This window comes from Eublepharis macularius, chromosome 12 (genome assembly GCF_028583425.1).
Source record: "Eublepharis macularius isolate TG4126 chromosome 12, MPM_Emac_v1.0, whole genome shotgun sequence".
Classification (NCBI taxonomy): domain Eukaryota; kingdom Metazoa; phylum Chordata; class Lepidosauria; order Squamata; family Eublepharidae; genus Eublepharis; species Eublepharis macularius.
The window spans coordinates 52,846,228-52,862,075 of record NC_072801.1 but is presented as its reverse complement, the minus strand read 5'-3'; the positions used below and the strand labels follow the sequence as shown (position 1 = coordinate 52,862,075).

Here is a 15,848-nt window from a genome sequence, read left to right as displayed (position 1 = left end):
ATTATGCCGTTATTGTATAATTTTTCAACTGCTTTGTCCAGCAAAAAGACCTAATGGTTACTTCTTGGTATGCTTCCATTTTTAAAAATTTCACAATAATCTGTGTTTCCATAAGGTATATTTAGACACTGGAAAGACCTGTCTAGATGGCAAGGCGTGCTTCATATGAGAAGTGACAACCAGCTTCTGAAGATACTTTGTTCAAGAAGAGTCACCTCCAGTTCCGGATGCAGCCACCACTCAGATTAACATGCTTTCCCTTCTTTATTTCTCAAAGACATTATTTCCTTTTCTCTCCACAGAGTGTTCTTCAGTAAAGAAATGGCAAATCAAACCACTGTCACCCAGTTTTTCCTGTTGGCATTTTCTGATCTCCCAGAACTCCAGATTTTACATTTTGTGGTGTTTCTTTCCATTTACTTGACAACCCTGTTGGGGAACATCCTTCTCATCCTGGCTGTAGCCCAGAATCCTAAGCTTCATAGCCCCATGTATTTCTTCTTGGTCAACTTATCTTTATCAGATGTTTGTTATATCTCTGCCACTATCCCGAAGTCCATGGCCATTTCTTTGACAAGCAACACCCTTATTTCTTTCTCTGGCTGTGTCATCCAAGTGTTTTTAGTTATCTTCTGTGCATCTGCTGAGCTGATCTTTCTCTCTGCCATGGCTTATGACCGCTATGTGGCAATCTGTCATCCCCTGCAATACACCATGATCATGAACTGGAATGCCTGCTTCCAAATGGCAGCTGCTGCTTGGATTGCCAGCATAATAGATTCTGGGGTGGAAACTGCAAACACTTTTAGATTATGTTTCTGTGGGTCTACTGTTTCACAATTTTTCTGTGATGTTCCCCAACTGTTAATGCTTTCATGCACTGATATCACAGCCAATACATGGTATCTTCTTGCTTCTGCACTTACTCTGGGATTATTTTGCTTCTCTCTAATATTTTTTTCTTATGTCTTCATCTTCTCTACAGTATTTAAGATTCGTTCAGCTCAAGCCAGGTACAAAACGTTTTCCACCTGTACTCCCCACCTGACTGTATTTAGTTTGTTCTTTTTTACTGCTGTGTTTTCTTATTTTAAACCCCAGTCCTTATCGTCACCATTATTGAATCAGGTAGCTGCTGTTCTGTACACTGTTTTGCCACCGCTCATGAATCCCATCATTTATAGCCTGAGAAACAGAGACATCCAAGTGACCATTCAGAAAATATTAAAGAAACTGTTTAGTTCTCACTTGATGATCTGATAAACTTCCCATTGAAGTGCTTTAGAGTGATACCCATATGAATAGCTTAGTTGTGCCATTATGGATATTGGCAAATTCACAGTCAGGATTTTTCAAAGGAAAATGTATAATACAATGAATACTGCATTTTATTATCTCTCTGTTCATATCTATATCATGACAATAAATTCATCTATGATAATATGAGGATGTGTACTGGCAACTGGTCAATTCTTAAAGTTTTAGCTTTATTTTCTGGTGAGTTATGCCTTTCACAAATAACCTTAGGTTCCATTTCAAATATCACTGGTGGGCTTCTGCAGATGCCCTGTGCCACATTGTCCCAATTTTGGCACTGTAGTTCCTATCACCATCCTGAACTTGATGGCCCATATTCAGTTTCCTAGCTTTACTTCCTGATTGGTTGTACCACAGAAGCGAGGGGGGAGGGGAAGTTCTGGACAGTGGATAGGCCTTAATGTAGCCTTTAAAAAGTGTATCTGTGGAACTGGAACATACTAGATGACATACCCATGTGTAGTAAAAAGCTAATAGTTGCTTATAAGAAAACAGCCAACTTGGAAGATCTCTTAGTACATAGAAACACACTAGGATGCAGCCCTCCAATTTGCCATTTCCCCTGTGGGTATTGTCGTTTTTGCAAGAATACAAAATAATGGAAACACTTCATTATTCCTGTAGACAACAAACAATACTCTTTCATAGAATTCCCTACATGTAATAATGATTGTGTGATTTATGCAATATCGTGAAGTTGTGGTTAAATGTGTATAGTTAAGACAAGCAGACCACTTTTTAAAAGACTCTCTGAACATAAAAGTAACATTTCACAGAAAAGAATTGGTGATTTACTGGTAGAACATTTTTAGAGCACAAAAACAAACCCACAAACTTTTCATTTTGGGTTATATTTAAATGTAATAGATGGGATGATAGAAGTAATAAGGCTGCTTGGATTTTGAAGCTGAATACTCTGCACCCTAATGGGTGAAATTAGAACATTTATTGGCAAACACTCAGGGCCATGCTACACATGACGAATGACACTTGAACAGCAAGTGTATTTCTCCCTGTTCACTTGCCCTCCACTCAATCCACTTGCCATTCAAGTGTCATTCGTCATGTGTAGCTTGGCCCTCATTTAGATAAGAGGAGAGAAGCCCAGGTGACCCACTCTGCAATAGTTTGTAAATGGGAATGATGCTAAAAGAAATTTTGAAGGTCAGTAAAGGTTTGCATTGTTTATTCTCCTTTTACCTAAAGTTTTGTAATGTTTATTCTTATACTATTTAAACTAACAATCTTTTTTGTTATTAGAAAAGGAGTGTATGTTAATGTGTCAGTGATCCACTTGATGGGCAGTGCTTCCCACTCCATCTGTCAGGGTTCTTTGTATCCTCAAGAAGGCTGGAGTGTGGGTCAAGAGCAAAACATCAATATCCTGGGGGGGGGGGGGGGGTGGAGCCTTACCTCCTAGGGCAACAGGAGCTACCTTCAGTCCCCTTTGACTAACCCTCAGCTCAGAGGCAAAGGAATGAAGTCCCCAGCCCTACCAGGTGTTAAACCAGAAGTCTGCCCCACAAAGCAGGATGCTTGCAGGCTTAGTTTCACAAAAACAATTACTTGGTAGCTGTAGTTAAATTAGGCACATTAGTCTAATAAATTTCATTAAGAATTGTTCAAGACAGGAAAGAAGATGATAAAACTAAATTATCTACCCTAAATTCTCTAAAGGCCTTTGGTTCCCTTGTCAGGTCAAACCAAAAGTCCAGCAGGATAATATCAGGTAAGTAGCCCTGCTGATCTGCAGTAGAACAGCAGGATCTGAATCTAGTGGCACCTTAGGGCCAAGCTACACATGACGAATGACACTTGAACAGCAAGTGTATTTCTCCCTGTTCACTTGCCCTCCACTCAATCCACTTGCTGTTCAAGTGTCATTCGTCATGTGTAGCTTGGCCCTTAGAAACCAAAAAGATATATACAAAAACAATTAAGCCTGTACATTATATTCATACAGACTGTTAGGGCAGTCTGCAAGATACTAAAATGCATCCTTTAAAAAAGCTTAGTAAAACAGGGCAACTAGGGGACATACAATGTCTTGTGGGGAAAGTATCTTGTTTTCCCTTCCTCCCACTATTTCCTCTTCACCTTCCATGAAAACCCAAATACAGTCTTCCCTTTTCCTATTTCCTTCTCTCTTTCCTACCTACCTGCCAAACTACATTTATTCCCTGCCCCACATTTTCTACATTCCTTCCTTCCTTCTCTTGGCATCCTGATCCAGGGAAGAAGTCCTATGCAGCTGCAAGACTGAGCCCAGTTGTGTGGTAAGGAATCCACAAGGACTTGCGCAGGATAGCTCACTTTCTCCTGGATCACCCACTAGACACCATTTCCTCTATCCATCCTCCTGGCACCTTCCCTTTCCCTGCCTCCTTCTCTCCTTCCCACTCAACAACTAAATTGCCATTCCTTTGCCCATCCCATCTTCAATTATACTTATTTATTCACTTGTGTATGTGTGTGTACTTTTTGATACACGTTCTCCCCTGTGGAGACCCAAGGTGACTTACATAATTTTTCTGTCTTCTGTTCCATCCCCACATCAACCCCATGAGGTAGGTTAGACTGAAAATGTGACTGGGGGCCAAGCTACAAGTGACGAATGGCACTTGAACGGCAAGTGTATTTCTCCCTGTTCACTTGCGCTCCACTCAATCCACTTGCCGTTCAAGTGTCATTCGTCACTTGTAGCTTGGCCCTGGGGTGTGTTCCCAATCAGTGCAATGTATCCCATCCAGTGTTCCTTGAACTAATTTTAATAAATTGGGATGTACTCAGGGTTTCCAGTCTGGTATCATTTTCAACTGTCCAGGACAAATAAGAGTGCAAATATCAGATATCTGGCTCCCCTGCCTCATTCTTGGGTCATCCCTCAAAGGGCGCCTTTTCCCTCCCCCACCCTACTGCATACAGCCTAACTGGCAGGGCTGCAAGGCTTCCAGTGACCAAAGGCACACTCCCAAATGTAAGAGGAAGCCCAACAGAACCAAAGTGAATCAAGGGGACCAATATCAAACCAAAGAATCATTTCAAACAGAGAATTTCTCCCAAAACCAACTGAACAAGGGGCACTATTGCAATTTAGCCCAACAGTGTCACTCACAGAAGCCAGGCAGACAAGACTGGCCACGCACTTCCCCTCCATCTCTCCTCCCCCTCCCCTCTTGGAAAAAAAGAAGCCCAGGAAGGAGCCAGCCAGAGGCCAAAGCCAAGTTTCTCAGATTTACCTGATTTATTCAGGGGTCTGAATCCCAGTTTCCAGATCAGATCCTGGCTTCTCTAATTTGATTCCAGAAAGCCAGATTTAGATGAGTCAGCAAAAATCTGGCTTTCCCCCCAAATCCTGGATCTGGATTACACATCCCTAGTGGTTAGCATTCCAGACAAGGATTTTGGAGACCCAGATTTGAATCCTGACTTAGGGCCAAGCTACAAGTGACGGATGACACTTGAACGGCAAGTGGATTGAGTGGAGGGCAAGTGAACAGGGAGAAATACACTTGCCGTTCAAGTGTCATTCGTCACTTGTAGCTTGGCCCTTAGTGTCTCTGTCTAACCTACCTTACACATTTAATGTTATGAAGACTAAAGGAGAATGATGCTGTATGCTGCTTTGCAGCCACATTAGGGAGAAAAGAAGGATGTAAATGTCAAATTAATAACATAATTTCAATTTCAGGAAGCTGAATATTTGTGTCTTCAGGAGCAATGTATTATCCTGCTGTGGAATATGAAAAAAAATGGATGTTTCACTTTTTAATTTCTGTGTACTCTGTAACTTGTTGATGGGGAACACAGCCTGTCAATAAATTTTGCTAAGTCAAAGATCCTTGTTTTACAAGACAGAGAAGAGACTGCAAATATAAATGGAGATTAGAAGATAACCAACTAGAGCAGGTCAGATCTTTCAAGTATCTTGGAGTAACTTTTGATGATCACTTATCCTGGAAGCCCCAGGGTAAGGCGGTGATGGCATCAGCAGCTTCTTCTGGGGCAGCAATAAAGCAACTCGTCTATAGATATGTGAACAATACCTTCCAGCTGCCATTACAGTTTTTAACACTAAAGTAATACCTCAAATACTGCATGGAGCACCAGTGTGAATCCATAAAATGGATAAAACCATAGACTGACCACTAATTCGATTTTTGTGCCAGATCTGTGGAATACCGAAGTTTGGGGTGAGTCCCGCCCTCAGACTAGAATTGGGCCAGCATTCTATTGAAGCCAGAGCTTGGATTCTGGCTCTGAACATGAAACAAACTAATGTTCTCAGAGAACAATAGCTTATTGTTTTACTTAAAGCATGATAACTATTCTAGTGCATGGAGCCAAGCAATTGAAGGAAATATTTTACAATGTGCAGAGGAGATGTAATCACTGCTCTAGGATGGTCTTCAGCTCGTAAAAGCATCAAGGAATTAAAGACTCAAGGGTGGAAAATTTATTCATTTTAGCTAAATTTTTAGTTCAGGCTATGGGAATTCTGGCAACTTATAAGAAATCACCCCTTTTGTAGTTTGTGGTTTAACTTTCTCTGGCTTGAATTCTTACTTTCTTCCTCATATTCTCAGTTACTACTATTGGTGAGAAGAGTAAAGCAAGCAAGCAAGCAAGAAAGATAACTTGTTGATGAAATATGCTCCATGATAACTAAGAAATCATTTGTGTTTTATCTTTATAACTCCCACAAGTTGATTTTGATAGTCAATCAGAGTTGATCATATTTAGTTGTCCCTCTTTATCCATATAAATACATCTGCTCTTTGCAATGTTCTTAGAGTCTCTGTTGTTCCTAGGGCTACTCATTTCTTTTGATGAGAGGCACTTTTCTTTATTTGTGTATCCTTCCTCACCATCTTGAACTCTGTACTTGTCAACTGGTTCTTTGCCCTCACCTACATCAATGACATTATTGTCTTCAGCCCCATCTGGGAAATTCATCTGCAACACCTAGAAGTGGTCCTGACTGCCCTGCACCAAGCCAGACTGCAGGCGAACCTTTAAAAGAGTAGATTTGGGTTTAAGGAGTTGCAGTATCTGGGTTTTGTATCCAGGGGAGAACAGCTGTGATTGCCGCTAGACAAAGTGGTCTCCATAGCTGATATCCCCTGTCCGAAGAGACAAGTATTGTGCTTCCAGGGGCTCCTGGGCTAATATGGATGGTTCAGCCCACACTTTGCACCCAGGGCAACTCCATTGATGGATTGCCTGAAAAAGGGGACACCAAGCCATGTGGAATGGATGCCAAAGTGGGATGCCACCTTCTGAGACCTGTGGGCCACCTTAACGAAGAGCACCTCCCTCTGGTACCCCAATTTTGACAGGCCTTTCACACTGGCCATTGACACCTCTGAAACAGGGCTTGGGACATTCCTGACCCAGGAATGAGACAGCATCCCCATCCCTATTCTTTTCCTAAGCCATAACCTCCAGCCCCAGAACATTACTATGCCACCGTGAAATGGGAGGCCCTCATGGTCAAGGTGGCCATGGGGCCCTTGCAGTATTATCTGGCCAATAATCTTTGTGTTAATGACTGACCGTGCTTCTTTGCAATACCAAGTGGGACCCTAGCATATAAACACCAACTTTATGTCCCAGCTCTTCAAATGTAACCCTCCCTCCAGGGTGTGTGTGTGTCTGGAGATGGCAGCCTGCACCCTCTGGACTTACCTGGGAGACCCAGGGAGCCCACAGAAATGACTGCAAGGCCTGCAGCAGCCCAAAGGCTGGGTGAAAATTCCAATATTCTTTTAGTTTGACCTTAAACTCAAAATGGCATTTGAAATGAGGGATTAGCTAATTGTGACATTTAAAATTCCAGAGTGTCTATGTTGTATACAAGTTATATTCCTCTTGTATCTTTTGTGCCTTTGAAGTTTAAAATAATCAGTATGAAACAGAGCTTTATATCCTTTTATCCTTTCCCCCCTTCTCCCCTTTCAGCATTTTTTCTCAAACTCCACATAACGTGGGTAAAAGTAGCAGGAGAGGGGGACTTATAACTTCACACCAGTTCAGCTTTCATTTTACTTCTCAAGGGCCTTTTAAAAATTAGGAAGTAGTTACCAATATTTTTTTTAAAAAGTAATATTTCTAAATAAAGAGAAAGTAGGACTAAAAAAAGAAAAAAGAAAACAATGGAGGAGGTGAATTTAGTTGGCCGGAGCCATTCTCAAAACTCTTGCAGTTATGGTGAAATCAAGCCTATTGGAGGCTCTTCTGCCTCACAACCGGCCATCTTTCGATAGTGCCTTCATTCCAAAGGGGCAGGAGAGAAATAAATCACCTTACTCCCACCAACATTGTAGATAAAACACCCTCTGGTAGTTGAGATCCCTGTCAGGCCACCATCTCCCCTGGATGTTCAAAAGGAATTATTCTTTAATACTAAGTGAACCCTACATGTTTCGCATTAGCTTCGTCAGGGGGATCTATCAATGAAACAATGCATCAATAGATAATTAATACAACATCTTAAAATGATGAAACATAGTATTAAAAAGCAGGAAGCATGTGCAAACTGAAATTCATAATACACTTTTAGTGTCTAGAAACCTACACCAACATTGACATAAATACATTAACAACATTCCATCTCTTACATTCACAGAAGATGTTTTATTTAGACTTTGGGGAAGTTATCATTATAAAATCTTACTGACCTTCAGAATTCCTTTTAATGTCTATTCTGTATGTACACTTGTTGCAGAGTGGCTTTTCTGGGCTTGTCCCAGTGCATATCTAAATTTGCTCTTGCCAGATGTTCTCATTTAACCCATTAGGGTGCAGAGTTCTAAGTTTTGAGATCTAGACTGTCTCCTTTTAAAACAGAACCTCCTCCTGTTTCTGGCATTTAGTTATGACCTAAAATGTAAAATATGTGGGTTTGTGGTTAAACTCTTTTGAACACAGCACCAGAGCAAGGATATGAACTCAAAAAGAAATAGGTAAAAAGCCAGTCCTCTGACTCTTCTGATGTACGTATGTGCCTATCTTAGATCCTATGTTTAGGCAGGCTCTCTAACTTAGAAAGTCACACCTTATTGAGATGTCCTCAGATCTTTTATGGATCCAGCCTCCAGCTTCCACATGGCCAGTGGCTGCTGCCTGCAAGGAGCCAGGTCTCAGCTCCTTCAGCTCCCAGCTCAAATCAGCCAAAGAAAACCTCTTTCCAGTGACAGGAGGTTTTATTATCTCTCTTTGCTCATCCCTTTTTCGGGTCAACAGTGCAGGTCAGAGAAGCCTTTATTGGAGGTTTCAGAAAAGACCCTCCATGATCACCGCATTCCCTAGGAGGGTAAGCTTTTAAGAGAAAGTCTGCTATACACATCTGCATGGTTAATGCTAGGTGCATCTTGGAAAGCTTCTGGTTTTCCTTCCCCTCTCCTACTTGTTCTCAGCTAAGAAAAACTTTTTAAAACTGGGGGTGAAGGTTTTGATACACGTTAAACAGACAAATTAAAAGCATTGTTCATACCTTGGTCCATAGGCCTGGGCTGTACCTAAACTTTGGTCGTGGTGGTACCATGAGAATCCCACTCCTCTTGTGGTGGAGGGAGGTTCCAGTGCTCCCTGCCTCTACCCCATGCCATTTCTCACTTGGCTTGTGGGGAGGAAGCATAGGAATGGATCAGGAACTCCCTGGATTGGGCTCTTGCAAACTCCAGGATGCTAGATTGGGGGCCTATTTTTCCAAACTGGACCCCGGTGTGACCTGTTGCTTCTGTGTCATGCCAGGAATGACATACTCCCAGTGCAAGCTGGAACTATTTCAGAGAGTGTGGGAGCTACTGGGAGTTTCTGATCTGTTCCTGCAGGTAAGTTATCCTGGCACCCTCCCTCCCCCGTGACCTTCATCCCCCCAGTTTGAGCCCAGGGAACCTAGCAACCTATAGTACCATCTACAGGATACCTCTAAACCTATATTGGTAAGAGACAGGTTTGCCTTTGGAGTATCAGCTTCCCTGTGGTAAAGTGTTTACTCTATGTTGTGATATTTAACACAAATACAATTTCATCAATATAGATGCTATGTAATTATTGAAATAGGCTCACAAAAAACAGATAAATTACCAATATTTTAACAAATGTTGACAAGATAGCTCTGATTGGATGAACATAGGTTTATTAAAAGGATAATATTGTAATTATTATGTTTCAAATAAATATGAACTATAGAAGATATCAACCAATAAGTTTTTTAATTTTATGGGGTATTTTCCCCACAGCCTCTTGGATGTCCTTGTTTCTGAAGCTATAAATGATAGGATTCATTGCTGGTGGTAAAACACAATACATAACAGCAGAGACCAAGTCCATAGTTGGTGTGGAAAGTGCTTTGGGCCTAAGGTAGGAAAAAATAGCTGTGAAGAGAAATAAAGAAAAGACCATCAAGTGGGGAGTGCAGGTAGAAAATGCTTTGTATCTGTTCTGAACGGATGGAATCTTCAGCACAGTGGAGAAGATGTGGCCATAGGAAACAAAGATGAACACAAATATGAAGGAATCCACAGTGAGTACAAGAACAAGGATCAGAAGTTGATTACCTTTTGTATCTGTGCAAGAGATCTTTTCTAGCTGAACAATATCACAGAAGAACTGCTCAACAATATTGGAGCCACAGAAGCTTAACCTAAATGTGACAGTAGTTTGTAGCACTCCATGTATTACACTGCCGATCCAGGAAGCAGCTGCCATTCGAGTACAGGCACCCCAATTCATGATTAATGTGTACCGGAGAGGATGGCAAATTGCTACGTAGCGGTCATAAGCCATGACAGTGAGAATGGTTAGCTCACCACCTGCAAAAGTGATAACTAAGAAAATCTGAGCTGCACACCCATAGAAAGAGATAAGTTTGTTGTTTGCTAAGGAGTTAGACATGGATTTGGGAACAGTGACAGAAATAAAAAATATATCTGACAATGATAAGTTTACCAAAAAAAAGTACATGGGGGTGTGAAGCTTATGGTTGAGGGCCACAACTGTGATTATGAGAATATTCCCAGAAAGCGCTATCACATAAACAGAAAGGAATATCACAAAATGCAAAATTTGCCCCTCACGGTCATCAGAAAATCCCATCAGAAGAAACTCTGTCACAGTAGACTGATTTTCCATTTGATTTCTTTGGAAGATTCTATGGAGAGACGGTAAATCATTATGAGATGTGATCACAATTTGGAGAAGCATGGTGGTTTATTTACAATATTAAAATGTTTGTGTGTGTTTCTTCAGTAGGTTGAGCAACATCTATTAAAATGCATATTTTCAAATTACCTTAGTTTTACACAATTACTTCATTATGGTCTGTAATTACAATGAAATGTTTCAATGGAATACATTTGGCATGGATCATAAACACCATCCTGCAAATTATATGAAAAGACTGTCTCCTTCCATATGACCCTCTGAAAGCAGGCAAGCTGTGCACTGCCTGAGGAGTTTAAGCATTTCTGTGAAAAATGTTTAGTGAGCAGAAGAGAGGCTAGCTGTGTGCTGCCTGAGTAACTTTAAGCATGTCTGTGAGAAATACTGAGTCAGAGAAAGAGACTGTGGGCCAAGCTACACGTGACGAATGGCACTTGAATGGCAAGTGGATTGAGTAGAGGGCAAGTGAACAGGGAGAAATACACTTGCCGTTCAAGTGTCATTCGTCATGTGTAGCTTGGCCCTAAGTGTGAAGCCTTAGAAGAGATCGGTTTGAATGAGTTTAAATGCAGTAACTTTAAGAACCAAGAACTACGTTTATGAAACCGATACACTTCTTGAAACCAATACACTTTGTTATATCCCAGAGTAGCTGTCATTGCTATATCCGATTCCTATCCTCAGGGCCACATAGAACCACAAAGGATCCTGACGTTGAGGCACATTACTAAAGAGAATACTTAAATAAAATATCTTGGAATATAATATTCATGGTGGCAGCAATCTACCCAGAGGGTGTAAGAGAAAGATTAAAGGCAAAATCTACCCTAGAGAAAGTAAGGGTCATAACAGCTTCCTATTACCTTTTCTAGGCAGCCAGCCTTTTGTCTGTTGTACATGGCAATCAAGATGGACCTCAGGGCCAAGCTACACATGACGAATGACACTTGAACAGCAAGTGTATTTCTCCCTGTTCACTTGCCCTCCACTCAATCCACTTGCCGTTCAAGTGTCATTTGTCATGTGTAGCTTGGCCCTCAGTAGAAGTTTCCACTTTAGTGGTACAGAACTTTTGGATCCAGCTGGATATATATAAATACAGGTTTTTCCTAACAACAACAGTTAATTCAATTTGAAGCCTAGAAAATGACAAGCTGCGGAATAACAGCAAGATTTGAGTCCAATAGCACTTTAAAAACCAACAAGATTCCCCAGGTATAAATTTTAGAGAGTCATGTTCCCTTCATCAGATACAAGTAGCAATGGAGATTCCTGAAGATGGAATGTAAAGGTTCTGGGATCTTTGTTTATGTACACGCATGTAAGAAAGGGAGCTTGGCCCTTGGAAACTCATCCCTGAGAATCTCTTTGATCTTTAAGGTGTTACCAGACTCAGATCTTGCTCTTCTACTACAAAGCAACCTGAAACTAGCTGTGGAATTGTGCTTACAAGGCTGGAATACTAGAACGTAAGATGAGCCTGAAGGATCATACCAATGGTCAATCTAGTACAGCATCCTCCCTCACACAATGGCCAGCAAGGGGGAAAATGGAGAGGGGGACTGCAACCTAAAGAAAACTGGGTAACCCAAATGGCCAGCAAAGGGGGGGGGGATGGAGGGTGGAACTGCAACCTAAAGAAAACTGGGTAACCCAAATGGTTGAAAAAAATTACCTATGTGTGAGTGCGTGCGCACATGTAAACAAAGTCAATATAAAAAGGCAAAAAAAGAGAAATCTTTGCTAAACCTCCAAACAAACTGTGTAGTAAAAAACATAATCATCTGGTTCCACATATAAGCACCGCTTCCATCTGTAAAATTATTGAACAAATGTGCCCATACACATTGGGATGTAATACATTACAGCCAACTTACAAATGAACAGGTACTCTAATACACGTCACCAAATGTGTTTTGTCCATTCAATAATTTTTACATAAAGGGTAGCTACTTATATGTGGAAGCAGATTGACATGGCTTTAACTAGACAGCTTTATTATTTTTAAGTTTCTTACATAGTATCAGTATCAGTATCAGATGTGGAGGCTTTTTAATCACCATAACTAGTAGCTTCTGTTAGAACTGTCTTCCATGAATTGGTCTAATACCCTTCTAAAGCCATCTCTTTTGCTTATGGCAATCATTACATTTTCTGGCAGTGAATCCTCCATTTTAATCATTTATATCCTCCTGTTCCTCAGCTTAAATGGATTCCTCCAAGTGCTAGTTTTTTGGAAGAAGAAGGAAAAAGTTGTCTCTGTCCATATTCTCTACCTTGTTCATAACTGGGAGACACCTGTTTAAATTCCTACACTGGCAAGGACATTTTCTTGTGAGCTTATGCCTGTCACACATTCTTAGCCTAACTGGGAAAAGCAGAGAATCTTGTAAACTAATTTCAGTCCCCATTGGTGAGAAAAGTGGGATATAACTGAAGTAAGTAAAACATTTTCCATTTATATCATAATCATGGAGTAATATTTCCAATCCGTTCAGAGTTGATATGTACTGAAAGCTTGAAACTGAATCATAAATCAGTTTTTCTTTTAGGGAATGAAACTAAATTTCAGAGTCCATAGTGCTAAGGATGCACATTGACATTTTAAGTAATGCTGAGCCTCAGGTCAGATTAGCAAGATGTAAATATCTGGAAATATTTTTTTCCAAGCAAGTCAGAGAGGAATAAAGAATTTCTTAACTGCAGCTTTTGGATTAACAACCCTGCCCCCATCATTTACTAATTCCATTCATTCTCTGTTTCTCATTTCAGTGCTTAACATATCCCTAATGTATTAAAGAGCATGAAACAACGTACTAGAAGCCACACATGCATGCCTCCTGCCAATCACAGCCACCAATCCACAGTGTGACTGTGTGAGAACAGAATATTGGTTAGTAATTTTCAGTGCAGTTTTGGACAGAGTAACTTCTAAATCCATCAATGAACCTCTTCTTAGGGCAACAATGCAAAGAGCCTTCTCATATATACAGAACGAAGGGTTGCTGTCATTCTTGCATATGAACACATTTTGAATACCAACTTTCTATCATTCCTTTCTATAACAACAAGTTGAAACTTATCATTGAAAGTGTGAAACTCATTGTCTGATCATTTTGCAAGTCCTATATCTGTCCAATACTTTGTGAAATGCCATTAAATAGCTCCCAAAACAACAAAACAGAGGCACCTCCTCAAGGACGCTCAAAACTATAAACAGAATAAACTGTATGGGGAGGAAAGAAAATAGTTAAAGTCAATATGTAGTAAGACAAAAATATCAGCTTCCACAATTACTATGTATTCTCACAATGGAAACATACACAGTACATGCTTAAAGTAGCTCCCAACATATGGTAATCCCATAGGTTTTTCAAGGCAAAAGAAGAACAAAGGCAATTTGCCATTGCCTGCTTTTGAGCAGTAACTCTGGACTTCTTTGGTGGTCTCCCTTTCAAGTAATAACCAGGGCTGTACGTGCTCTGCTTCCAAAATCTTTAGAAATGAAGCTAGCCTGGGCCATCCATAGAGCTTAAAAACTGATGTCCTAAACCACAGGTGATGTGGTCTAAGAAGATAAAACTCACCTCTTCAGCAGTTTTTCTCAGATATGCGTGTCTTTGTTCCTTGAGTTTTGTCTTTATTGGAAGTCTAAGTTGTCAAGAGAAAACTGCTTTGCCTCTGTTTTCTATGCAGAGCTGCATCAAGGGATTTCACTACCTAGTACGTCAAGGAGTAGAATCTATCCATTCAGCTGACAGTCAACAAATTTATGCTCATCAGATGTAATTAGCAAAGAGTAGTGCATGTTGCATGTGCAGTGCTAATCAGCTGCCCATGTAAATAAAACAGGAAATGAAACATTGAAACAATTCACGTCTGTTCTGGGTAGAGTTCAGAATCCACCACTACCTGAAACTTTTAATGGAGATGAACATTAAATTAATGACTACCATGATTGATCACAGAGGAATGTATTTTTTAATTGGACCTTTAGAAGCTACTGACATTGTGTAAAGCTTTCAGGGCATCAGACCTACATTCAGAAACTGCCTTCTGCCATTTTTCTCTCTTATCAATTAAGATTTTCCACAAATGCCCTGCTTTGCATTCAGTCTTTGCCTGAGGTCAGGACAGCATTTCTTGAAAGAATTTGGTAGTCCAGGGTTACCTTGAATGACATCTTCTGACAAAAGCAAATGAGTATGCTGATATAACAGTGGATTTGGAGGTCTTGCAAACACTGATGTTGTCAAGACCCTGGCCTTTCTTAGTCTGTTTCTTGGCTTTTCAAAACTTTGATTCACAGATTGGGGTCTGGTTAGACCTAAGAAAAAGAAACCTCTGGGAATTAAGTGATCTCTGAGCCACAAGTTAGCAGTTCTCAGAGAGGGAAGAGGAATAAAGGTATGGACGAGATAATGGGATCAGAGGGCTTCAAGGCCATAGACCAGAATGAAAGGCTCTCTACTGCATTTAGAGTTGCCAGATGGTGTCCACAAAAATACCAGATGGGGAGGGGTAGTACATATAGGAGGAACGATCTTCATGCATGGACCTGGCCTTTAGCGCAATGACATCATTTCCAGATGTGATGTCATCACCCCCACCTGCAGCTACCAATGGAACTCTTTTCCTCTTCCCCATATACATACACAGGGAGTGTGGTAGTGCACACTGAACCTGTGTGAAGCCGCGTGATTTTCTCTCTGGTGCTGCAGATATCCAAAGCCAAATTTCCCAGTCAGGAAGCCCCCAAAGCCTCAGCAGAGCTGCCTGTGAACCAGCTCCCCGACAATTCCTTCCCTACCAATTGGCAAAACTGGCCTGGGCCACCAACAGGGGAGGAAAGAGAAAGACAGCAGTGGTGGGAGCCTCCATTCACCCTCCTTCTCCCCATCATGACTTACTTCCTCAGGAAGCCATCCCACCTTCCCACCTTCCCACCTTGCTAGCCTGCCCAGTCTTCCTCAGTCAAGCTGCCATGGCTCCTCCTAGTCTTGGTGCTGGCCAAAGAGGTAGTCGTCACCTTGGCTTCAGTGCCAGGCCCATGTGGAGGAAGGGGAGAGCAGGTGAATGGCAGATACTGCCAGTTAGGCTTGCTGTGACCTGGCAGCAAAGGGGAAAATACTCTTTTGGAGAGATGACCCAAGAATGAGGCAGGGGAACCAGGAGTCCAGTATTTTCACTTTGTTTTCCTCAGAGAGATAAAGAAAATGCCAGAGTGTCTGGGTGAAAGCTGGACACCTGGCAACCTTAACTGCATTCCAACTATTTAGTGCAAGGAGCAATGGCTGGGATAAGTTGCTTTGATTGTGAACGTGCTCCAGCTGCAGAGAGATGTGGTCACTTGTCCTACTAAC

General features: G+C 41.2%; 2 protein-coding genes across 2 annotated transcripts; one reads left to right on the top strand and one right to left on the bottom strand.

Moving 5' to 3' along the window:
• Positions 1-321: 321 nt before the first annotated feature.
• Positions 322-1,260, top strand: LOC129339357 (olfactory receptor 14C36-like). Its single transcript, XM_054993942.1, has one exon. It carries the CDS (start codon positions 322-324, stop codon positions 1,258-1,260), a length of 939 nt encoding a protein of 312 aa, XP_054849917.1.
• An 8,259-nt stretch (positions 1,261-9,519) lies between these two features.
• LOC129339356 (olfactory receptor 14A16-like) lies at positions 9,520-10,467 on the bottom strand. The gene has a single exon (XM_054993941.1). It carries the CDS (start codon positions 10,453-10,455, stop codon positions 9,520-9,522), a length of 936 nt encoding a protein of 311 aa, XP_054849916.1. The 5' UTR covers positions 10,456-10,467.
• Positions 10,468-15,848: the final 5,381 nt, after the last annotated feature.

What these genes read in the sequence shown, in the direction of transcription:
- LOC129339357 (XM_054993942.1), top strand. Translation starts at nt 322, where the DNA reads ATGGCAAATCAAACCACTGTCACCCAGTTTTTCCTGTTGGCATTTTCT.
- LOC129339356 (XM_054993941.1), bottom strand. Translation starts at nt 10,455, where the DNA reads ATGGAAAATCAGTCTACTGTGACAGAGTTTCTTCTGATGGGATTTTCT.